Source organism: Trematomus bernacchii, unplaced genomic scaffold (assembly GCF_902827165.1).
Source record: "Trematomus bernacchii unplaced genomic scaffold, fTreBer1.1, whole genome shotgun sequence".
Classification (NCBI taxonomy): domain Eukaryota; kingdom Metazoa; phylum Chordata; class Actinopteri; order Perciformes; family Nototheniidae; genus Trematomus; species Trematomus bernacchii.
Genome location: NW_022987851.1, coordinates 4,727,163 through 4,751,372, shown reverse-complemented (window position 1 = coordinate 4,751,372; position 24,210 = coordinate 4,727,163). Strand labels below are relative to the sequence as shown.

Below are 24,210 nucleotides of genomic sequence, written 5' to 3'. Positions count from 1 at the left end.
TTACTCATTGATAAAAAAGGGGGCCGTGACCCAGTGCTTTAATGCACTTCAGTCTGCCCTCTACAGTTGTTCACTGCTGTGCACAGTTCCAGTGTACGGCTGTCAGGAATCCACCAGGTGTCAGCCCTCTCCAGAACTGGTGACCTTATTTTTTTAACAGGCAGGTTTGCTAGTGAGGAATTCCCCACGTAAACACTGAGTGACGTATAGAGGAGACCCCGGTTTTGTTGAGCAAGCTCCATTGTTGGGGACTCCTGATGTTGGTGGGGGCTCTGAGCTGCAGCTGCAAGCCTCACCCCATTGCTGTGGTAACTTCATTCGAGTAAACAAGTTCAATATGGTTTATGACTCAGCACAAGCACATTTTCTAACAGGCAGACATTATTTGAACTGCTATGAGGATTTTCTGACTCTTGAAAATACACAAGAAGCAATCCCAAGTTCTTACTAGTCAAAAATCTACGTCGATAAGAACATCTCTGTTGAATTGTGTCACCTCACTTGACTTATTTCCACCCATCACCTCCCTCTGCCTCTCTCACACACCCCCACACACCCCCAAACACACAGGAGAGGGTGTGGTGCGCCGCAGGTCTAGCTGAGGAATTCTCCTAATAGGGGGATGTTGTTAAAGTCTTTCATAAAGGTACAGTGTCTAGATCCTGTGTATGAGCCTGAGGAAACTTAGCGGACCCTAGGAAAGGAGATATTAATAACTCTTTGGCCAACCCACCACATTCTTCACATGTGAGTCACTGTGAGCCTGTGAGCCAGAGAGCAGCGAGGAAAGGGCTGCCTCTGGTTCTCATTTGTGTTTCTTTCCATGGAGGAGTGGAACAGGGAGGCAGGGAGTCCACCCCTTCTTCTTCTTCTTCTTCGAACCTTGAAAGCCTTATGTGAAACACATATTTGTGCTCATACCGCATAGTGCACTAAACCTGAAGACATTCACAGGGAGGCTACTGAGGGAGTGAATGTGGTATTCGACAGGGATGGTGTATTTAAACATATGTGTGTTTTAAAGAGAGAAAAAAGCTTCAGATGGAGGGAATACGAGGGGGGGAGAGCCTCGGAAAATGGTGGTATGAGGACTTGGCAGTGGAGAGTGTGACTCACTGTTTATCTGGCCCGTCACTGAGAGACCAAATAGAAAGGAAATCTTGTTAAAAGAGTACAACACTTAACCACTAACTCTGTATCGCATAGTTGTGCTTAATTGTAGGCATTTGTAATGACTCATTTTCTACTAACTCTTTCAAGCTTGGTCTATTTTTTCGATGCACAAAAGGGTCACCATAGAGACAAAACACAGTCAAGGGTTTTTTTTATTCGGTTACAATAACGTTAACATAAGAACCGTTGGTGGAGCTGTGTACAGTAGTCAGAAAATATATCAATAATCCAAAGTTTATCTCAGCGTGTCATGTTCTTTTATCAAAACCGAGGTCTGCACATACAAAACAGCAACAATTACAAAAATAATATATAAAGTTTATGCACAAAATGGTGGCATGTAAAGCAGGAAAAGTGAAAAGCATTCAGGTTATTCATAGATGTGTGATGCCAGTTTGAGTTAAAAATGCTATAAACAAATCATAGGAGCAATATAAGTCTTTGTAAAAACAGTTCCCCTCATCAGATATACCAGACATGACAAATAAATGGCATAATCTTAGAAATTATTACCAAGATAACACTGTGCCACTCAAATCTAGTCGACGCAGGAATGTTACATTTAAAGGATACTTTACAGAACATTTTAGCTCTGTATGCTGCCAAATATATGCTCAACACAGCTCACTTAGAGGCCGACTTCTGCTCTGCAAACAGAAGTAGATATATTTTAAAAGCTCATGATAAAAAGGCAACTTAAGGGAAGAAGAAGCACCCAGACCCGTGTGACTTCTTAATACACAATCTTCTGCAGTTAGCCCTTAGTCTCAAAGGATTGACTCACACTTTAATACAGTATGTTCCATTGTGCAAGACCCAAATCAGAGGAAAAGTTGAACAAATTACATACAAACATTTTGACTTGGGTCTGGGGGGGAAATAAGAGCAAAAACAAACAGTAGCACAGCGAATAGAGAAGAGTCTCTCTCAGCTCCGGGTTCTATATATCAGAACCCTTCTGCCTGCGTTTGGAAGGGGGGATGAGGCGTTGGGGCAGCTCGGGGGGCAGACCGTGGCCCTCCAGCTTGACCTCAATCAGGTGGCTGGCCAGGGCGAACTCTTCATCATCCAGCATGCCGTCGTGGTCCACGTCCGACAGCTTCCAGATGCGACCCAGCACCGAGTTGGGCAGGCGGGAGCTCTCCATCCAGTCCTTGGCCTTGTGGCCGCTCAGTTTCCCCTCGTTGGGAGCGAGGTTGTAGAAGATTTCATCATATTTGGGTTTATCTTTGGTCACCACCCAGTCTTCCTCCTCGTCGCCGCCCTCTCCGTTCTCCAAGGCGAAGGGGTCGCCCTCTCCGAAGGGTCCAGCGCGGCTCCCGATGAAGGCTCCACCCTGAACGCCGAGCTGGTCGCCTGCTTCCAGCTCCTCCTGCCGCAGGAGGGGCATCAGTTTGGCTATGTCGGAGGAGAGAAGCTCATCCAAGGCTGTCATCAGGTTGGGCTTCAAGGTTTTGAACTTGTTGAAATCATGGACCATCAGTTGCTCCTTCAAAAGGGGAATGATAAAGATGTAAGGCAAGGGATTTCAAATTGGATTAAAAGCAACTAAGTAGTTAAAGGTCACCTATTATGTAAAATCAACTTTTCATGTCTTTTACACATAACCATGTGTCCCCTCTGTGTAAAGAGATTCTGAAAGTTTCAGTAAAATAGATTCTCTCACTTTTTGTCCTGATCCATTTATATAAAAACCTGTCTGAAAATGAGCTGATCAGATTTTGGCCACTTTATGATGTCATAACGTTTTTTTGGCTTGTGTAACCATTAGCTAATAACCAACCAAGGTAACCCCCCCCCCCCCACCTTATCACCTGAATCTCCTCCTTGAGCAACATTGTGTTTTTTTTTAACCAAATATCTCTCAGAGGGGCGTGGGGAGTGGCTCCTTATTTTCATCTAAAGTAACAGACAGAGAATCAGCACTTTTGAAACAGGGCTGAAACAGAGGGGGTTATGGGATGCTACAATGCATGATCTGTTTGGTATTTCGAGCCAAACACTTCAGAGACATGTTTTGTATATATCTGAGACCTATAATATATTGATGAAAAACAGTATAATAGGGGACCTTTAAAGCAAAGTCTTCATTTGGTCGTACAGATGTGCCCAGTAGAGACTAACCTGCATTTTAGTACAATCTGGAAAGTCTCCCGCAGAAATGTTGTGCTGCAGCTGGATCTTGGAGAAAATCACTGGCAGCTGGTAGATCAGATTTTTCTTCTTATTGTCCTTCCTGAAAACGGAGGGCATCTCCTGCTTCAGGTAGCTGATGATGTGGGCATGGACCTGGGATTAAGAAAAAACACAAGATTGGAACAACCCTAACAAGTCAGTAATCATGTAGCAAACACGTGTTGACAAGCCAACAAAACTCACCCGGACCAGACGTGCCCTCTTCACCAGGTCATTGAGCTTGCGTAAGGCTGCGTTGCGAGGAAGGTTCTGGATGTCGTTGAACAGATCCTCCTCCTCCAGCTCAAACAGCTTCCTGTTGTCCGTCACCATCAGCGGCTCTGACCAGAAGGAGCCAATGTAGACTCGCAGAACCTCAGGGGTCCCGAACACCTTCCCCAGGGACCACATGAGAGCACCGTACACTCTCATCAGCTGCTGGGTGCCCACCATGTCGGCTTTGTTGAGAACCACTCGCAGCTTGTCCTCGTTGCCCTTCAGGGCCCCGATGGCCTCGGAGAACTCGTCAGAGATCTCCAGTTTATGGGCGTCAAAAAGCAGGATGATGCGGTCGACGCGCTCCGCGAACCAGCGCAGCACGGCTGGGAAGTCATAGCCTGTTCAGATAGAAAATTGTTTAATAACTTAGATATTTGGGAACCTAAGTGGTATGAGCTGAACAAAAAAAGAACAGGAGAGGGAAGAAGGTCCACTCAGACACCAACCCTTCACACCTCCTATCTGTATGTGCAGACACCAGGGCGTCAGTGTATGCAACATACCACGATTTAAAAATAATTATTTGGCTTTTAACATGGAGAAATCTTTAAAAGTCCAGTGGTGGCAAGTTACTAAGAACTTTACTCAAGCAAGTATAATTTGGAGCTACCCGTACTTTACTTGTTGTTCTATGCTAGGTAATAAAGTACCTTTTACTACATTTATTTGCAGCTACTAATTAACTTACATATTCAGATTTTGAATACAAAATATATCTGAATTCTGAAATGGCCCATTCTGCATATGTACCTCTGAATTCTTCCTATATTTGGATGCTTTTGGTCTTTTATTTTAGTAAGATTTTGAATACAGGACTTTCACTTGTAATGGTGTTCATCTTAACATTGGTTTTGCTACTTTTGCTAAATTAAAATACATCATTCTATAACCACTCTAAAAGTGTATCGCAACCAATGTTCATATTTTTGAGTTATCAACACAATCAAACTAAAAGGGTCAGTTCACCCAAATTACAAAAATGCATATTTTCTCACTATGGTATAGCCATTTTTGGTTTTTATGGTGTTAAGTTATCTATCTCTGAGTTTTCGTTCAATGTGACTACTGTTTGTGGTGCTCAGAACAGTATCATCTTTGTCCCAGTGACCCTGAATAACCCACAATCTTCACTGTGATAAGTTGTTGTTGGAACTCCTCCTGCTTACCAAACAAATAGTTTGGATTATTCAGAGAAACTCAAACTGATTTTTTTATTTTGCAGAGCTGTGAGCACCACAAGCAACATTCCATTCATCTCCATTGTCCTTAAAGGGGCCCTATGATGCTCATTTCCAGGTTCACATTTATGTTTTGTCTGTACGGTGACATGTTTCCATGCTTTATCCTTGTTATTTTTTTCATACTGCTTGTGCTGCAGCACCTCTTTTCACCCTCTGTCTGAAACCAGAGCCAAGTCTGCTCTGATTGGTTAGCTGGCCGGCTCTGTTGACTGGTCAACCCTAAGAGATGTCCAGCCCCTTCGCCTATCACGTACATTGTGTTGGAGCGCTAGCCAATAGAAGAGCCAGTGTTACGTAGGGTTGTCACTATGTTACGGAAGTAGAAAGGACTACAATTGAGGCGTTTCAGGCAGGGGGGGAAGGAGTGTAGGAGAGACATTCTTTTTCTTTCTTTTGCTTTTTAAAAGCATAAAAGGGCCCCTTTATAAGGTGGAACTAGAAATCCCATAGATGTTCCTCAGCATATAAAACAAAACACCAACAGTTATAAGTGAGGAAATGTGTTTTTCACAATTTGGATGCACTGATCGTTGAAACTTGTTAGTTGCTCATGCAGATTGACTTGATATAAGGGGTTACTTAAAGCGTGGATGAATAGATGATGATGATGATGATGATGATGATGATTTCTCAACGGTACATTCCTGCAGATGTGCTGACAGAATATTTGTCTGTACCATCTCTGTTCCTGATTATGTTGTTTTGGCTGCTCGGCGTACTGCTAAGATGTGTCCTCGCCCTGCAGCCAAGAGTTATTGTGACAGAGTAAACTGGTCCCATGAGTTAGGTGAGGCGTGCCAAGGAGATGAGTTTATGAGCTGACGTTCAGGGAAGTGCGTCTTTGCAGGACCCCCATATCCCCTCTCCTCACCTTTGTAAGGCCCCTCACCTCGGCTCACTCTCTGCTTAGCACCGGACAGGATCCCTGGTGTGTCAATAATGCTGATACTCTCCAGGACCTGGTTGGGCATCTGCGCGCACTGGAACCTGTGTTACATTTTATCAGCAGACATAAACAACCAGAAGTTCAGAGGTCGGTTTTGTTTAGAGCAGAAGGATAGAATCTAAATCATGTGAAAAATGGTTAACTCTTATCAAAGAAGCCAACGTGATCTAAGTTGCAGATTGGAAGCAGCCCTCTCAACCCCCCCCCCAACCCTCCCTGTGCAGACCATTGTGTTCAAGCAGGCCTCTCATTGCTGTGGGCTTCCTGAAGGAAAATTACCACCACTGCCAGAATCAAACAATAAGGCCCGCTAACGATGTTAGGCTTAGAACAACAACACCACTTCCTGCGGCTCATGGAACTAACGAGCCCACCGGTCCCAGAACGGGAAGTTAAAGCACAAGTGGAGACGCAAATACGTTCACAAACACACCCTGCAGAGGGAGAGGGGGACTCCGGAAAACTGGCATCAGAGCTTTCACGTAAAAGAACCATCAATAGTACGACTGTATGCGTTTCATACAGCACTTAATTGTGAAACATGTGACTTCAATCTTGGAAAAAGACACACAAATCTGGCAGCCCAGACGGTAAACAGAGTATTGGAAAGAACGTAAGCTTGCTCTTACAGGTTCCCTGGGCCTCACACAAACTGTTACTTTATTTATTTATCTTTGCCCCGAGGGGCTATGGAGCCCTCTGACCTCGACTCTGAACTTGCGTACATATCAGTTCCTGTCTGAGTACATTAGCTTTCATCACCCTCTCCAGTGATGTCGCTCCCTTTCTCCGTTTTTCCACAAATAAGGAAAGTGCCTCCCTGCTCTAAAATTTGGCACGAGGGCTTGAAATTCCATAAAGCCTAAAATCTTTCTGTTATCTTTCCTTCCCCGGGTTCTCTCACAGTCTATCCATTTAGTGCTGATATCTATCTGGCTCCCTCAGTGGAAACATTACACAACAGTGTGAACAAACCCCCCCACTCTCACCTGTTGAGGAAGGTGTTTCCAAAAGGGTTGAGTTTGCGGAAAGGCTTGTTGGGGTCTACGATAAGGGCATTCCCGGGGATGACGCCCTCCACCTCCCCGTGCATGACCGCAGTGAAGCAGTCGGTGGTGGGTTCAGGTCCCACCCTGCTCCCTGGGATATCCTGCTCCAGAAGATACCTGTCAATCACACATGTAACTTGTCATTATCAGTACTGGAAAACGAACGCACACACAATTTAAAAGTGTTTGATGCAGAGCCGTAACGTCTTACTTGATGAAGGTTGTCTTTCCAGTGGAGTACTGCCCCACCACCAGCACCATGGGCTTATTATCGAAATCGGCATCCTCCAGACTGAGAGAGTGGAAGTCATGGAAACCATAGTACTCCTCCAGAGGCAGCAGCTTCTTACGATACAAGGACTTGAGGCCTTCTGTCACCGTGCGGATCACCTCAGGAGCCTTTTTCACATTTTTCCTCCCCCAGCGTGACATTTCGTTTATTGACCAACTAGATGATTCGTACAAAAATATGCGCAACTGTGTCCGTTGTCGTCTTTCCTGAACCTTGGAAAGAACTTCAGGTGCTTCCTGTATTTATGTGAACAGTGCTCACTTGGCCTTGAAACCTCCTCTGCACACGTCCAGAGGAACGATAGGGCTGATATGTCGTTTGAAGTCAGTATCTTCCCCTGTGGCCCACACCGATAACTTTGAGTGCCTGTAATGTGGACAGAAGAAAAGATGAATCCAGTCTTCTTTGCACCTGGTGATGTAAGTGTGCCACCGCCTGGAGTGAGCATCTGGAGGGAGCTTCAGCCCAACAGGAGTCTGCCAAGCATTGTCAGTGCATGCCTGGAAAAAGTTAGTGTTCAGGCTGGAAAACTTGGAAACCCAGCCCTGCGTCAGGATTTGCATAGGCCCACATCATTTTCTTCACAGTGAAATGAGTAAGACATTCCTTTTATCTCCCTGCGCATGGCTATGTTAAGGAAACAAATCTCACAGGGAGGTCTATATAAGGAAACATTTAGGTCACTTTTTTTCCTTTTAGTCTATATAAACAGAGACACTGTGTTAGAAGCTGAAGGCACTACTTATTATCAAAAGCAAAGATAAGACACGTGTCAGCAGACGTTCACTCATCTGTAGAGATCTTCTCCCTAATCCTATTCAAACTAGAAAAAAAATTAAGTGCCCAGAGGAGAATACAGTCCTGACATGTCACAAGACCAGTGTGGAAAAAACTTCTTGTCAAAATGGCGAACCCTGGAGATCATCAGGAGAGACATTAAAAATGTGATTTGACCGCCATTACACACAAAAGAACTGAGTAAAAGTTGCTTTACAGAATTAAAGGCTTGGTTTAAGGGTCTGGGACCAATTTCTAAAGTTTAGGGATGGTGGAAAATGCCTTGTGGGTTTGGGCACCACAATTGCAACACAGTTTTGGAAATGTAACATGCAGCAGCAACAATTATCAGGGGAGTCGTACTTCAACATCCTAATGGAGCAATGGAAAAAGTTGTTCAAAAGGTTTCCTATGTTACCAATTACGCAGCGAAGTTGTGATATTGCACTCAAATGCCACCACGACTAAGTTTCCACTACTGTACCACAATCTGAATGTATTGGAGTTTAAATAAAAGTGAATCATTAAAGTCATGTTATAAGAAGAAAAAAGAAGTATTTACCAAGTTTTTATGGAGACTTCTTCCAGCGTCTTGATCTCCCTCTGCAGTCTTGCCCTCTGGAGATTGGAAAATATGTAAGGAGACAAAAACAGTCTTTTGCTGAGGAGCTGCTGCTACATGTATGGGTGTAGCTCTGACAGCGAATAGGAGCCCTCGGTGGAGCGTCAACGCAGCTAGATTACAGAGGAATCATTCTTCTCCTGGCTTTGATGTGTTTCAGATGAGCTCCAGATCTGGCAAAGGTTCCTCACTCTGCGTGCTGTAGGAGCACAAGTCAGACAGTGAGACACACAATTGTCCTCTCTCCCCCTGCTTTGCTTCCACAAGTTTGAGTGCACCTCCTCTTGCAGGGATGCCTGGCAACACTGTGGGCAACACTAGGCTCGGGGCAGGGATGAGCGGAGCTGTGGTCAGAGGGCGTGGACCTGGAGGAGGGGGCTGTGAATAAATTATTTGGGTGGAGTCTTTTTTTTTTACAGAACATGACATAGCCTCGGTGTCCCTATGCATACTTTGCCTGATAATCACAACCTGGTGCTGCACCTCTCTTAACTCCTTCATTCCCTTTTCCTAGTCGATCTACTGTAACATGTCATAAGTTTACAGATGTGATAGTTTTTCCTCTCATCAGCCTAACCCCTCTCGCTCCTCCCAAATTCTTTGAACCCTTGAGGCGATGAAGCACACAAACCAGTGCTACTTTTCCACTTCTGTGCACCGCCTGCTGGCTGCCTGATGGATAACACCACCATCTCCATCCTACAACACCGCTCAGTCATCATTAGTCATGCAAAGCACCCTGATAGCTGGACAAATGACTGGAGAAGTTGCAATGTTTCATAAAAGAAGCAAGGTTTAATTTACAGTTTTACTAAATGTACATTTCTTTTTAAAAAGTGTCATTATACACAATAAATACAATACAAAATTAATCTGTAATACTATACTTCAAATTCTCTTACGGTCTTTTTGTACATTATTATTGTTCCTTTTTTTCCGTTTCAATGCTTGTGCTGTGTTTGCGTTGGAATTGTCCACCAGGCTTAAAAGAAAATAAGACAAACAGATGGGAGGCAGGGATACAGTGGCAGAGAGATGGAACAGACTGGCTGAGAAGACAGAAAACCAACATTTAAAACTGGCCCGCCCCCTGCTGACTGAAATGCATAAAGTCTGAACCACAGCCACAGGGAGGCAGGTGTGTGTGGAGGTGTGTTCTAACAACAAGAACCCAAAAAATCATCTGGCATCAGAAACAGAAAAAAAGTTTCCTTACAACATTTCATAAACATCTTCAGTCTTACTGTACCCAAGGGGAGTCAAAATAATAACACATTTTATAACATTGACTTTAAATGGAGGATAGGAGGCCAATTGATTTTTCCAGATAAGAGTAGTTGCCTTGTGTATAAGGAAATGTATTTTGAATAGAGGTGGTCTGTATCAATTCACCATGTGCTGTTTGCATCTGCAGGGCAACATTATCTTTCTGATAAGGAGTCCAATTTGGTTAGTAATTGAACATACTGCACATATTTTGACGATTTTTTAAGTATGTACTCAATGTTCAAGGTGAAAAGAGTTGATGACTTTCTAACTGTTTCAATGAGCTGCTTGAGACACCTTTCAAACCAGGAGATGAACTGTGTGAATCAGAGACTGGTGCTCAGGCCATATGAAAGGAATGTATGAATACTGAATGAGAAAAAAGAAAAGATCTGAAGTGTAAAAGGAGAGGGAGAAATAGAGAACATCATCCTGTGACAAATTCATCTTGTTACTCAAGCTCGAGAGCTGAGATAACACGTACAAAATACCAGGCGCCTTCAGTTCACAGAGAGCAGTTTTACCTTTGACCACACGCTACACTGGGCAGTAAATGACAAAGAAATGTCTGGACAATTCAGATGGGCGAACAAAGCAAACACAGCATGGCAGAGTAGAACAGTGATACTGTTTTCACAGTGCCCCGCTTCCACTGCCTCCAAATCTTTCTCTCAGTCCCGCCCCCCATCCCCCGTCAGCCTGGCCTGGGGCTGAGGGGCTGTTATCTGCTGTGAGTCTGCGGCACCAGGCTGCCATTGTGACCGCGGCCACCGACCTGAGGGTGCTGGGCCAAGGAGGAGGACGAGGAGGCGGAGGAGGAGGGTGGTACTGAGGGTCTGTGGGACGAGGCTGCCGAGCCCCCCGGGCGCTGGCTTTGATGTGACCTGCTGCCCCCCCCTTTAATGCGGGCAGTGGGCTCCTGCTGCAGGTTGAGGATGCTGTCGATGGCACACTGCAGGTGCTCGTTCAGAGAGTCGTCCGGGGGGCTGCCGCTGGAGAAACTGGCGTTGTCCATGTCGGGGGAGTCCGACTTGCAGCGCTTGGCAGGGAGCAAAGAGTCCCGTGTAAAGGAGGACTCTGGGGAGGGAGGCCCAGGGGCATGCTGGTCCATTCTGAACGTCCCGCCTGCCCTATGTCTATTTTTCCCACTCGCCCTCTTGTATTTACTTACATCAGTCTCTTGGTCTGTGTGCTCATCCCCTCTCTCCTTCGCCCCCTCTCTGTCCAGGGGCGACTGGAGGTGATGGTGCTGCGTTTTGATACTGCGGTTAAACACCTCGTCCATTTCCTCCAGCCCCTGCATTGCACTACCTAAACGGCCTGTGTCGTGGCTCGACTCTGTGTGAGGGTGCGAGGCCTCCCTGCCTCTTTTCTCTACCTTCACACTGGCTATTACTGTCCGCTCTGAGGGAGGGGATGAGGCCTCGTGCCTCGGGGGTGAAGGCGTGGGTTTGGGGTAGGACAAGTTCTCGTCTCCTCCCCCTGGGACGCCGGGTCGGACTCGGGGACTAATGTTTTCCCGGTATGTTTTTCGAAGGGGAAGACGGCATGTTGTCTGTGAGGGAGTGGCAGTGGAGGCAGAATTGTGTTTGACCCGCCCCTGGTCGTGGTTATCCAACGTACCGTTCATTTGAGGGGCCGAGGAGGTGGAGGAGGAGGAAGTTGACGACGACCAAGTATGAGAGGAAGACGTAGAGGAAAATGAGGCTGCGTTGGGGGGAACGTTACCTCTCAGGGGGTTACACTGAGTGGTTGATGGGGTGACCGATGAGGCAGTTGAAGCAGTGCATACGGGAGGCTGAGTTTTGATGACTGAAGTAGGGGGAGTAGATACAGGATTGGGCTTTGGGTGGGGAACAGCAGCCTCGACTTGGGGCTTAGTCTGCGGCTGGGATGTGGACAGGCTGCTCTGCTTGGGTGGAGGTGTGTGCACGGGGTCTAAGGCAGTGTTGTGGACCACCTTACTGAACCCCGTCTGATCCTGCTTGATCTTCAGCTTCAAGCCGATCTTCCTGCGAGCCTCATAAGTCTTCATCGGCGGCTTGCTGGTTCTCTGCGGGAGGGCGTCGTCGTCGTCGTCGGCCGCTTTAGTGTTGGAGGACGAAGAGGAAAAAGAGGATGATGCTGTGTGGGCGCGGCTGAAGGAGGAGCTGTGGCCGATGGGTTCAGACAGCCTGCTTTTTGCAGCTTGGGGTGTGGGGCAGCTGCTGGACCAGGACACGGACGCTCCCCCTCCACCATGCTTTATAACTAATTTGGTAGGGGGGAAAGGGCTGGCAGAAGGGGCGGGAAGGGGTGCTGGAATTGGAGCAGGAACTGGAGCGGAAGCAGGAGCTAGGATGGGTGCAGGCGGGGGGTTCGGGGTGATGTTTGGCAGAAGGGCAGGAGCTGCAGGTGCTGGAGCCGGGACAGCTGCTGCTACACCTCCACTCGCTGACGTGGTCTGAGCCGAAGATGATGATTTCTGTTGGGATGAAACTACACTCTCCAACATGCGCGCGTTTGCCACAAACTCCTCTGCAATGAAGTAAAAAAGTATGATATCATTAGAAAACACTTCAGTTACATCAATGCAACCATGATATTTGACCATGACAGTGGGAGGGTACCTGGTCGCTCCTTGGCCAAAATCCTGTCCTGACTCAGCGCGATCTTCTCCTCCTGGATGAACATCCGGTCAATCATGACCATCTCTGCCGAGGGGCCCAGTCTCTGCTCGGGTTGAAATGCCAGAAATCAGTTCAGCATCAATCCATGACAAAGAGGCGGCAAGAGGGCATATGGTGAGGATAATGGTTTATAAACGTACTTTTGACTCCGCGAAGAGCAGGCTGCGATACTTATCCAGCATAGCCTGGGTCCTCTTCAGGAGAGTGCAGGAGACCGTCTCAAACTCATCATCCACTGTGCAGGAGAAGCAACACGCGTGTGAAGTTCATGAAATTGAGATAAAGGTACAAAACTGTACACTGCATCTATTAAGAGTGTGGTACCTTTCTGATAGTCTTGAGACGAATTGGCGGTTCCCTGGTAGAGATGGTAAGGCAGCAGGCTGTGCAGTGTGTCCTCAAAGGAGTGGAAAGCAGCACTGTAGTTTGGGTGAAGCACTGAACCCTGCTGTTTCCTCAGCTGTTCTAGCATCCTGCAGACAGGTGTGTATAAAAGAAACAATATTTAAAAATAAATTGCATTATGAGACAGTGACAATAAGTCGTTAAAACGCATGCGGCACACACCTTGCTTCTTTGCTGGGCTCTGCACTGAAAGGCATATTCATTGTTGGTGTCTGCAATGTGAATAAACATTTAGAAAAAACAGATTAGCCTCCAAGCTGAAGCTTAAATATTAGAGGCAGTCTGTTAGGACTCCACTAACATGCAGTGACTCTTGACCTTTACCTGAGTTTGTACCGGAGCTAGGTGCTGTGGAGCAGTCATTTGAGTCAGACTAGTTCCTAACACCTGGATCTGCATCCCACCTTTCCCAAGAGTCATCCCTCCAACTGAGCTGATCACCCCCGGCTTTGGCTGAACCTGAGGGGGAAACCAGAAGGAGGGTTAGACACAGAGAGAGTACACATTTTTCAATTCAATATTTATTGCTGGGAAGTTGCGAAAGGGCAAGCACATGATGCAAAATTAACACCATGCATGTCCCTGGATAACTTTGACATGATTACTTGCTGCCTGTGCTGTAACACCTCTTTTCACCCTCTGTCTGAAACCAGAGCCCAGTCTGCTCTGATTGGTTAGATGGCTGGCTCTGTTGTGATTGGCCTATAACGTTCAATGTGTTTGAGCGCTAGCCAATATAAGCATGGGTGTTATGGAAGTAAACAAAGGAGTCCTATGGAGGCGTTTCAGGCAGGGGGGGGGCGAGTGTGTGGGGAGAAAAGAACTTTGAGATTTTAGCCTTTGAAGACCATTTAAATGCAGAAAAACCTATATAACACACTATATGAAAGAGAAAACCCCAAATGGAAAATAGGGCCCCTTTAAGTTGGATGGTTGTACCTGTGCAGGCTGGGTAAGGCTGGCAGGAGTGACAGTCTGATTCACCATTGCTCCAGCTGGCCCTTGGGCTCCTGAGAATACCTGTAAGTCACTTGATGCTAAAAGAAGAAAAAAACAACATTGTTACATAAGGGAAAAAACTTGGTGTTGTGTTCTGGGTCCTGTGTGTCACTAGTGTCAATTGTTCTAACCTGTAGCAGGAGTTTTGACAAGAACCGATGTCGGCTGCAGCACTGATAGCAGCTGAGCCGGGGAACCGGTGCCGGCTGATGGCGCAATCACCACTTTGTCGACAGGCACATCTTGCTGGGAGCTGAACTGACTGCTGGCTTGGGACTGGGACTGAGCAGCCTGCTTGGCCTGCAGCAGGATGTTCTGCTGCACCTGAAATCACATCAGGACAATTATCTTCCACGTGTCTAGATAAACCTGTTTGGTTCCCAAAGTGGAGTCGGACAAACAGTGCGAAAGAGCCTGAAAACATATCAGATGTACTCACCTAGTAAGCAGCAACTTATTGGACATTTTAGCCCTCTTTCAATATATTAAAGTGGACCTATCATGCTATATTTAAATGATATATTGTAGGGCCATACCTATATAAGGTATATTTATAAGTTTCTGTTTTCAAAATACCAAACAGATCATGCATTTTAGCCATGCCTCATTTCGCTCTATGTGCTGTTTGCTGTCTACGGGTCTGATTCTGCTGACCACGCCCCCCTGCAGGAGAGGGGAGACGTGCTCTGATCAGCTGCTGGGCTGTCAGAAGAGGGGGAGAAAAATAGATCTCCGTCCGCCGTGTTTTATTATAAAGAGTCGTTATTCATTTGTTTTAAAGCTCAATAAATAACAAAGAAGACCTTTGACCGGCACTTTTCTAATTTTGTCTGGAAGATTTAAACTTTAACGGACATCTTGACCGGCGAAAGAAAACCTAACTGAAACTCTGCCGCACGGTCCCCTCGTTCCTTGGAAGAGGCGGGTGTTTGTCATCTGCTGGTGGACTAACCGGAGAGAATTACAGTGCTTGCCTCGACGGGGAGGGTTTGCATTGAATTAAAGCAGCGGGAGCAAACACTTGCCTCGGGGAGGGAGAAAAAAAGCCACAGCGGAGAATAAACAGAAGGGTAACCATGGTAACTATGGGCGGGAAGTCTTCTTCGCTGCTTTTGTGGCAGACTACAGCGCCACTTACAGGCCTGGCATATGTACTACAGCGTCTCCAGCGCTTTCGAGCGACAATGGCCGGCCGTGGCCCAACCCCACATTCCCCTGATAGGTGGAGAGTTGGCCCAATAGCCGTAGCGCCACTTTCCTGATGTCAGGACAGTGTTCAAATCTGGATCAGTTTTTATCAGATCCGTTGCAGCCCCTTTTTTAGAGATTTGGGTATGGAGGAAAATAGAGAGGGTTGTGTTTTCTGACACTTGGTGAGTTCCCTGGAACACCGGGGACACATATTCATGTATAAAAGACGTACAAAAGTGCATTTTGCATGATAGGTCCCCTTTAAAATTGTATAACATTCTACTATAAAAACCCTACAAAGTAAATGTTCTAAATTCTGCAAACAAGCTTACACTTTTTAAGGTGCACATTTTCTACATGAGGGTAAGAAAAAGTAGCAAAAATGCACAATTTAACATGCAAATTCCATTACTTCCTTTCATAAGCAGAAGGTGGCGAGAGACTAGAAAAATACCTGGTGTAGTTTGTCCAGCAGCTGTTTCTGCTGAGGTGAGGGCTGGGCGATGCCTGACAGGGTCTGAATCTGCGCTCCGACTAATTGCAGATGGTGCTGCTGCTCCGCTGTCAGGCCCTGGATAGGAACCTGGGCTTTAACTACAGCAGGGGCAGAAGTGCTGACAGGAAGAGCCGTAAACTGGTGCTGTGCAGGTGGTGCGGGAGGAGGAGGCTTGGGTGACTGTGACAGGGGAGGCATATCTTGTTGATAGGGGGCGGGCTGAGAGGCAGGTCGGGGCTGAGGCTGGAGCTGAATTTGAATGTGTGTCTGCTGGCCTTGCTGAGCCGGTTGGGGGGACTCTGCCATTTGGTTGTGGACGATAAAGAGCTGAGGGTGAGCTGAGGGTGTGCACGAGCGGGAGGGTGTTAGAGACTGGGGGTGAGGCTGGGAGGGAGGGCGTGACTGCTGCTGTTGGTGGTGCGGTGACTGGATCTGCTGGCTCAGAGTGAGAGGAGAGTGGGAAGGCTGGGGGCTGACTGCCATGGGGGGCGCTGTGACGTGAGTGGTCAAAGTCGGTGAGGGGCACATGCCCTGTATCTTCAGGGACTGCTGGTGTCCACTGGAGGGTACCTGAAGAAGTGGGATCAAAACATTTGGATATGCTTATTTAAATCAATAAGGCACTTACACAGAAGGAAACCAGGAAATCAAGCACAAACATCACACACACAAAGTTCTGCATGCACACAGAATATAGCAAATATCACTCTAGTGCTATTCCATTTAAAATTTACAAAAAGATAAATGTTTCGCCCAACCCCGATAGAACATTTTACAAACATGGGTAAAACAACATCAAACGATACAAAAGCAAAGAGCTGGACATAAAAAAATCTAGTAGTTGGTGAATTAAAAGTAGTAAAAGCCTACAGGTTTTTTCTAGCGCTTAAGGAAAATTAAACATAAAAAAGGAGCAATGATCATTTGGCGAGGCAAAAAGGAAACAGTTGACAAGAAGCAAGGAGTCTAGATTTGCGGGCCTGTGATGGAGGAGTAGGAGGTGATCTGAACACTTCAGGGACTGGGGTCTGGGGAGCATGAATTATCGTGTGGGTGTCATTACACTGGTCAGACTGCGGGTAACAAGGGGTAGTGACACTGTAAGCACATGAGGGTCTAAGGATAAGTGCAGGGTGGAGAGATGGTTTTAATTGGTCAGTAATGCAGCAGATGAAGGTGAGTTTGTTGATTCTAGTTAAGTGTTAGTAAAGAGGTGAACAAGGGCACCTGGCACCTTGGTCTTCTGATAAAAACATGAGCATAGATTTTGTATTCTGTTGCAAAATACACAAGGTAGAATGGATGAGAAACATACCAAATTAGTTGAACAAATGTAGATGGGAAGAAAAATGTCTCTTTTGTCAGTCCCACAATCTTTAGAGGTGCATAATGCATTAATATTAAAAAAAAACAGTGGCTGACACACAATACAAATGGACAAATGGAATGATCATGCCTTTACATTAAATGAAGCGATTGTTAGAAACACACAGAGGCGGCAAGCAAGTCATTTGTGGAGCTTAGTAAATGCATTGCAACTGTGAGAGCCATGGAAGCGATGAGTAATGCAAAAGAGGAACACAGAGCAGTGACGGGGAAAGGGAAGAGACCCTAACACTGTGGCGGCAGCAGCAGCAACAAGTGGGTGGGGCTTAACATATAGGGGCATTTCTACCTGCTTTACCACTGCTGTCATGTGGGAGGGGCCGGGGGAAGGGCTGTGGCTCTGACCCACCCATGAGTCAGTTAATTGGCTGTCATGGACAGCGGGGGCCGGAGCAGTGACGCTGTTGCTGCTGACGATAACGGACGCTGGTACGCCCACAGAGGGGGTTGACTCATTTTCAGTTTGGAGGTGCTGCTCCTGATAGGAGTACATTTACCATTTCAGGACGAAGGAGGGGGGAGGGGGGAGGGAGGGAGGGAGGAAGGGGATTGGAGGGAAGGGGGGGTAAAATAGTAAACCAAAGAGGTCACACCAGGATATCACGCCGTGCATGTTATTTATTCTTTAACACAATGTTAACTTTTCGAAGAGCAACGTGTAAAGAGTGGAACACTGACCTGTTGCAGGAACATCTGCAGGGACTCCTGGCTCAGGATCATACTGGAGCCCTGGTTGGTGAACAGTAACCTCCCTGGACTGTGCTGAGCCTGATGGGGGACCAGCCCCATAGCTGTGACGGGGGAAGAGGTGGACACGGACATGGACGGAGAAGAGGGTACTGTGGTTACTGTGGAGGAAACCGGTTGCATGGCGAGGATGGAGGATTGCGTTGCATGCTGCTGAGTGGGATGAGCCGCCTGGTCTGTGGAGCTACCAAGCAGAGTAACACACTCTCCAGGCTGGCCCTGAGCCATGGTTGCTGCTCCGGCGCTGCTCGGGACCCCCCCCGGCTGAGGCTGCAGGGCCGGCTGAAGGCTGACCGCGGGGCTCAGCCCCTCCACCTGACTGAGCATGGTCAGGGAGTTCTGGATTGGCATGCCCTGTATGACTGTCTGGCCATGACCAGAGACAGTGTGGGTCTGCGTATGGCCGCTCTGAGCCAATGAGACAGGCATCTGAAAGAGGGTGGGTGTGCCCATCTGGCCCGACTGGAGCTGAATGGATCCAGAGAGGATGTGGGCCCCAGGATGGCCCTGTGAAGTCAACATCTGACCCAAGTTTATGTTCTGGTTTGAAGTTAAAATCTGGTTTGCAATAAGCTGTCCACCGGGGCCCTGGCTGGTTATGATGTGCCCCCCAGGGTGCTGAGTCAGGATCTGCCCGCCTGCCTGTAGTTGTGGCAGGAGAAACTGGTGGTTCTGACCTTGCAGAACAGTCTGAGAGGGAATAACGATGCTGCCTTGTTGGTTTAACAAGTGTAAGCTAAGGGGCTTGCCAGATTGTTGTGCTGCCTGTTGCTTGAATAGGGTTTGTTGAAACTGAGAGCCTTGTGTTGTGGTTTGAGTACTAAGGACAACATTCGAGCCATGCTTCCCCGTTAGAAAGGCAACATTCTGAGCAGAAGTAACTGGAATTTGCTGAAGCCCGAGAGCCTTGTGAGCATCATTTTGCAGGGATTGGGGAACTGGCTGCTGCTGCTGCTGCTGTTGTTTGAAAAGTTTCGGTTGGATGGCTCCCCCCTGAGGGGGTTTAGGCTGAATGGGTGTCGGTGTGCGCTGGATGATCACGTTCTGCATGATTGGGCCTTGATTTTGCGTATGGGGACCAATTCCTGAACTAAGAGTGGTGCTGCCGAAGCCCAGAAGCCCAGCAGGAGCAGTCATAGCACCGCCACTGCTGCTGTTTGTGGTGCTGACACAAACAGCCGGTCCATTTAAAGCTGAAGATCCCAAAGCAGCTTTGTTGCCGTGGATCAGAAGTCCACCCCCAGAGCCTCCAAGCCCGGGCTGAGAACCAGCACCTGAAACCTCTTGCCCAGACTGGTGCAGCTGGTAACCACCCATGGCTTTAGCCAGGATAGGCTGCCCAGACTGATTGATAGTCATGACTGTGGGCTGACCCACAACCTGAATCTGTCCGATACCCAAATGTCCAGGCTGGCTCCCATTAGGAAGAGTTTGGAGACTTGAAATGGGTTGAAGCGTTACATTTCCCAGGCCAACAGGCTGCATAAATGGCTGAACACTAATGGCCTTGTTCATGACTTGGGATTGGAGTTGAAGGCCCTGCTGAGCAAGCACTGACCCCAGCATGTCAGCTGTAGCATTGGGAGGTGTAGCAGTGGTGCTAGGGGCTGACCCAGGAAAAATCGCTGCTGCTCCCCCAACACCTATGCCTACACCAACAGCAGCCCCTCCGGCCCCGGAGAGGCCGGCATCAGGTAGTGTCTGCACCACCTGCGTAAGGCCTGGAATCCCAAAGGAGCCCAGGTCCAGCTCACCCTCTGCCTCCTGTAAGCTTTGCTCTGTGATGTTGGCTTCAGCCAAGCTCTGCTGCAGGATGTCACATGGCTCGTGATTTGTCCCAATGCCATTGCTGCCACCGTCACCACCTGGGGATCCTCCCAAGATGTCATCATCCTCCAGGAAGTCCAGGTCAACACTGACTCTGGGTAGGCCTGTCGGCTCATTGGCCGACAGCTGGACTGCAGGCTGGACCTCTGGAACATGGCCCTTGAAGGAAATCAGGAAAGAAGTGAAACCAGGCGATAGATACAATCGATGGCGAGGACTTTAACTGAGTTGACACAGAAATGCTGAATTGAAAACCCCACAGGAACATGTTGTTGCAGCAAATCAAAGCTTGTAGAGTGTAGATATGTTAGTGGAAAGGGAGGGTATTTGGAGATGCATGCTACATAGATGGATAGGAAACAGAAGGAGGAGGATTGGGGGGTTTTACTCACCCCAGTGGCAGAGAAGAACGAGCTGGAGGGGTCACTCGAACCATCCAATAGGTCGTCAGTGTCCAACTACAGACACACCCACCCAGGATAGGACAGACAGAAACCAAAGGCACCCAAACCAGCAGGCAAAAGCCACCAGGACAGAGAAACATACAGACCATCAAACAGAGGAGGAGGGCAAGGAAAGGACAGTCCAGAAAAACCCAGATTGAAAAGAACCAGCGAAAAGATAAGTGACAGAGGGCAAAATGATAGGAATAACACAGAGTTGGGAAGCGTTAGTATTAGCATTTCTCAATTTGTGAATAAGCCTTATACAAAGGGAAGGCAGGCTGAAACCATAAATGGTGCAATCAAAAAGCAAGGGCATCCATTGAGCAGAGGAAGCCATTAAAGGGATAAATGAAAGCAGTGAGGGACCAGGGTTTCAGGGTGCATAGATGTGTAATCAGAAAGTGACTTGCGTACACAGTCATGAGAGCGCCAACTAAGATGCACACAACTAAGAATCCTCATCTCATCAACTACAAACCCCTTTTTCTTGATCTTTATCACCATCCAAAATATGTGGGTTTCTCATACTCACATGGGTCTCAGATCCATGAAGAAAGTCATTGAGAGCTTCTGGGTCACTGCAGGAGAAAACAATGTTATTCACAACAGTTCAAGACAAAATGTAAGAAATATGACAGCTAAAACTGATCTTGCAATGTGTTGGTGATGACTTACCAGATTACATCTAGAAGGCACCTGCCATCTTCATCATCCATGACAACTGTTAAAGATGAAAACGTTTTTAAAGTCCAGTAAAGTCTAAATACTTGACAATATATATTATATATACTTAAAAATATTATTAGTTTTTTAAGAAGTGCATTTTAAGAAGTCAATTAAAAGAACCCTTTTACGAATGCAATAATATTTTTGAACTATGTGTTAACTAGGGGTGTTGAAATTAATCGTTTCTACGATGCGGACGTGGACGATTCTGCATCGATGCAGTGACAGAACATAATCGATTATAGCGTAGTAACGTTGCTTCCTGATTTTCTGGCCGCGGCTTTACAATAACGTTTTTTTTTTTCTGTCACTTTAATATCAAATCGGTTGGTGACGCAGAGATCAGGGAACAGACGTGACAGCGGCATAGCTGCACAGCAACACCAAACACGGAGCAGTCTGCTTTATCCACCAACACAAGAACACCAGTCCAGAACCAACAGCAGAAGGACCCGCTCTGAATCAGTCCGTGTCGCTGCGGCTCAGAGACACAAGGATTTATGTTTTTAAAAATACTCGCGTTACAATCATGTCAGGTTTTTTGTGGATTTAATTAAGTCTTGGATTGCAGAGTATGAATGTCCTCTTGCTATTTTCAGACGATATTATACGTGTGTTTGGTGTGTAAAGTTTGTGAAGGCAGGAGGAAAAAAGCTTCCGCGATCACCGTCTCCTCTCCGTTCCTCCAAACCCCGCCCCCTCCCTGAAAATAATGAGTGACAGGCTGATAGTGACCTGATAGAAACTTTATTATTCACTTAATCACTGATTGAGATATGATGAAGCTAACTTAAACTCCTACAATCATGGGATTTATGTAACAGTAAGAGAGAGAATGTAAGTGTGCACCCACATGCAGTATTTTTGTTTTTATATGCTGTTGTAAATACTCCTGTTGTCTGCTGTGTTCAGACTCAAGTCATGTTTGTGATGCCACATTCAGGACATTCAGTGTCCTTTTCTTAACAGAAGGCCGTTGCTAGAAGCTGCAGGAAGACTGCAGAAGTATTCGTTTTTGAGGATGGAACAATTTCACACTCAGATACTGTATAGGGATGCTAGTGCTATACAATTGATTGATTTTGGTTTATAAATTAATGTCAAGACATTTATGTTATTGATTTCTGAAGCACTTTCGAAATAGTAAAAAGAGAGTTCATATGTATTTACTGCATGTATTCATTGATGAAAAAGAAGCCATGTGCAGTAATATAGAAAATTGAGGAGGCAACGCATTGGTATGAATCGTGATGCATCGGGATATCGAATCGAATCGTTGACAGGATAATCGTAATCGAATCGTGAGACCAGTGAAGATGCACAGCCCTAGTGTTAACAGATACATTTCTATTATATTGTTATTTTTATACAATATTCTGTGATATTCTGGCTCCCTATTTAGTTATTTGGTTGTTATGGGTGATACAAGCTGATTTATAGCTGTATTTTGACAGGAGCTCGCCAGGTCAGATGATGATCCACAATAAAACGGCATGACCTTTTTCAAATGCTCCTCTTATTCAGTGTGTCAAGGACAATTTTACTGTGGTTAAACATGATCAATTGTCATTTTGAAGTCAAAAATCGAAATGACATTTGTTGGAATATTTCAGCACAGTTCAGTTCTGCACATTATTATTATTATTATTATTATTATTATAACAGCTTTTTATCATGTATATCATGTTTATCTGGTAATAAAATATTTTTTTATCGGAACTTCTTAATTATTCTTTGAATTATATTAGATGTACATGCGTTACCTGGCTCATGAGCCATGGCAAAAAACGTGCTAGATAAATCGTTCTAAATCAAGGTTGCATTTGCTATGAAATAGGTTTTTTAGTTTAAATAATAATTGTTCAAACAAACTCAACCAGGGTCCCAATATAGACACATGTAGTTCTTCTAGCTTGTCTACATGTCTCCCAATGTTTTTCTACCTAGGGCTTAAGTGCAGCACCCAAGCGTTTGTGTGCACCATCTAAGCCAAATGGATGTGGAGCATAACTTTAAGATTTTGCTTGAGCTTTATGTACACAGATATGGTTATAATAATGGTCCAAAATGATGTGCAATATGATTATCTCTTTACTTGCGCTATCAACACTACTGACTGAAAAGTGTACACAACAATTTTCCTGAGTTTAAATAAAGTTGTATGTTATCCTATAAATGTGTGTTAAAAAAATCATTGCCAAGGTTGAATACTTTTTGTTTTATCTCACAATGTCTGCGGTTTTACACTTTTAAATGGTGAGTAATGACTCAAAATATGACATCACGTATTGCTGTCATACTTGGAGCTTGCAGTGGGTCTTTTGGGGAAAGTAAAAATATTTTTATATTAAGAAATATTGTTTACTTTAAAAAGAAAACAAAAGTTTCGATTGTTAACATAAACCCATCTTCATCATCAGTTGTAACAAGTCATGTTTTCATATTTTCACTCAACAAGAAACATTCTAAACAAACCTGTTGTTGTGAACTCATGAGATCAAGCCGCAATTGTGTTTGCAACACAGCAAAAAGGATTGCAATAGACAACAAACTGAAAACGCGCGGTTTTCACATAGCCTGGAAAGATTAGGAGTGCGGACTATCGCTTAAATTACCAACAAGTCTAAACAACTGTGCATAGCACTTGTAGTAACACCATAACAACAAGTCAACAAAATGTCCATTTAACCGTGGCTATGAGAGCAACACATCCCCAGTTGCCGCTCTAAAGGCAGCGGATCGTAGCCATTGCTCGGTCAGAGCAGCCAGTGCGCAGGATATGAATGGAGACACTGCAAGCGGCTTGCTACATGCTAGCTGCTGTTTTCAAAGAGCTTTTGCATGCATAATTTGTCGATTCGTAACATTGCACAGCATTAAACAGCAACGCGACTTACTTAACACTCTAATTTAATAAAACGTGTGATTTCAAAACCTCGTTCAGACTACATTTCCAGCATTTTGATGCATCTGGGTTGAATTTCGTTAGCCTAGCTAGCTAGCTTGCTAAGCCAACCCAGCTATCAACAATATTCAGACGCACAGCTAGCTTGAGCCTTTGACATTCAAAACAAACCACCGAGTGACATTATTTTAACACTAACATTGCACAGCGGCAGGTCAACTCGACCGAGACCTTAAAGTACTGTTTGCTCAGAAGTGTGGACGCAATTGCGTAACGAGCTATCTATCTCTGCTTCCAAGCAAAATATGAGTAAATGTTGGAATACTCTGGGATGAAGGGGGTATGCTTGGGAATTCGGTGGAAAATGACCATGTTTGCCGGGCCGTGCAGCCATGTGGCGTTTGGGTTGCGATAGCTGTGCAGTTAGCGGATTCGCTGTAGAACCCGAATATTGCAGCGTTGATACGGTTATTGGGATAAATAGAGAAATCTCTACATTTGTAACAAACTCACCCGAGACGATAGAGGTGCAGGCAGCGCGGGGTCTCCAGGACAGCCTCGCACGGGCTGCTGTACAGGACCCAACTAGAGAC

The 24,210-nt window shown here is 46.0% G+C and overlaps 2 protein-coding genes across 5 annotated transcripts; both read right to left on the bottom strand.

Moving 5' to 3' along the window:
• Positions 1-1,307: 1,307 nt before the first annotated feature.
• On the bottom strand, positions 1,308-8,876 carry ehd2b (EH-domain containing 2b). Of its 2 annotated transcripts, none has more exons than XM_034113036.1 (7): positions 8,495-8,876; positions 7,075-7,521; positions 6,804-6,980; positions 5,740-5,855; positions 3,553-3,965; positions 3,298-3,462; positions 1,308-2,662 (listed from the first exon to the last, which is right to left on the bottom strand). In XM_034113036.1, exons 2-7 carry the CDS (start codon positions 7,293-7,295, stop codon positions 2,114-2,116), a joined length of 1,641 nt encoding a protein of 546 aa, XP_033968927.1. In that variant the 5' UTR covers positions 7,296-7,521; positions 8,495-8,876; the 3' UTR covers positions 1,308-2,113. The 2 variants fall into 2 exon arrangements, with proteins under 2 accessions (XP_033968927.1, XP_033968928.1); XM_034113037.1 differs by having other exon boundaries at positions 5,758-5,855.
• A 449-nt stretch (positions 8,877-9,325) lies between these two features.
• Positions 9,326-24,210, bottom strand: bicra (BRD4 interacting chromatin remodeling complex associated protein). Of its 3 annotated transcripts, none has more exons than XM_034113033.1 (14): positions 24,131-24,210; positions 20,662-20,707; positions 20,519-20,564; positions 17,645-19,699; positions 17,256-17,444; positions 15,539-16,150; positions 14,025-14,217; positions 13,834-13,931; positions 13,219-13,353; positions 13,057-13,106; positions 12,814-12,962; positions 12,630-12,724; positions 12,430-12,535; positions 9,326-12,337 (listed from the first exon to the last, which is right to left on the bottom strand). In XM_034113033.1, exons 2-14 carry the CDS (start codon positions 20,700-20,702, stop codon positions 10,542-10,544), a joined length of 5,565 nt encoding a protein of 1,854 aa, XP_033968924.1. In that variant the 5' UTR covers positions 20,703-20,707; positions 24,131-24,210; the 3' UTR covers positions 9,326-10,541. The 3 variants fall into 3 exon arrangements, with proteins under 3 accessions (XP_033968924.1, XP_033968925.1, XP_033968926.1); XM_034113034.1 differs by having other exon boundaries at positions 12,430-12,532; XM_034113035.1 differs by lacking the exon at positions 17,256-17,444 and having other exon boundaries at positions 10,542-12,337.

Bases quoted from the DNA above. Each gene is read 5' to 3' on its own strand.
- ehd2b (XM_034113036.1), bottom strand. From the start codon at position 7,295: ATGTCACGCTGGGGGAGGAAAAATGTGAAAAAGGCTCCTGAGGTGATC. The intron at 6,981-7,074 runs GTAAGACGTTAC...TGTGATTGACAG, and splicing joins GGAAAGACAACCTTCATCAA to GTATCTTCTGGAGCAGGATA. The intron at 2,663-3,297 runs GTTAGTCTCTAC...CCCCTTTTGAAG, and splicing joins CAGATTGTACTAAAATGCAG to GAGCAACTGATGGTCCATGA.
- bicra (XM_034113033.1), bottom strand. From the start codon at position 20,702: ATGGATGATGAAGATGGCAGGTGCCTTCTAGATGTAATCTG. The intron at 17,445-17,644 runs GTCAGTGTTCCA...TACTCCTATCAG, and splicing joins TGCAGATGTTCCTGCAACAG to GAGCAGCACCTCCAAACTGA. The intron at 13,107-13,218 runs GTAAAGGTCAAG...TTCACATTGCAG, and splicing joins TAGCTCCGGTACAAACTCAG to ACACCAACAATGAATATGCC.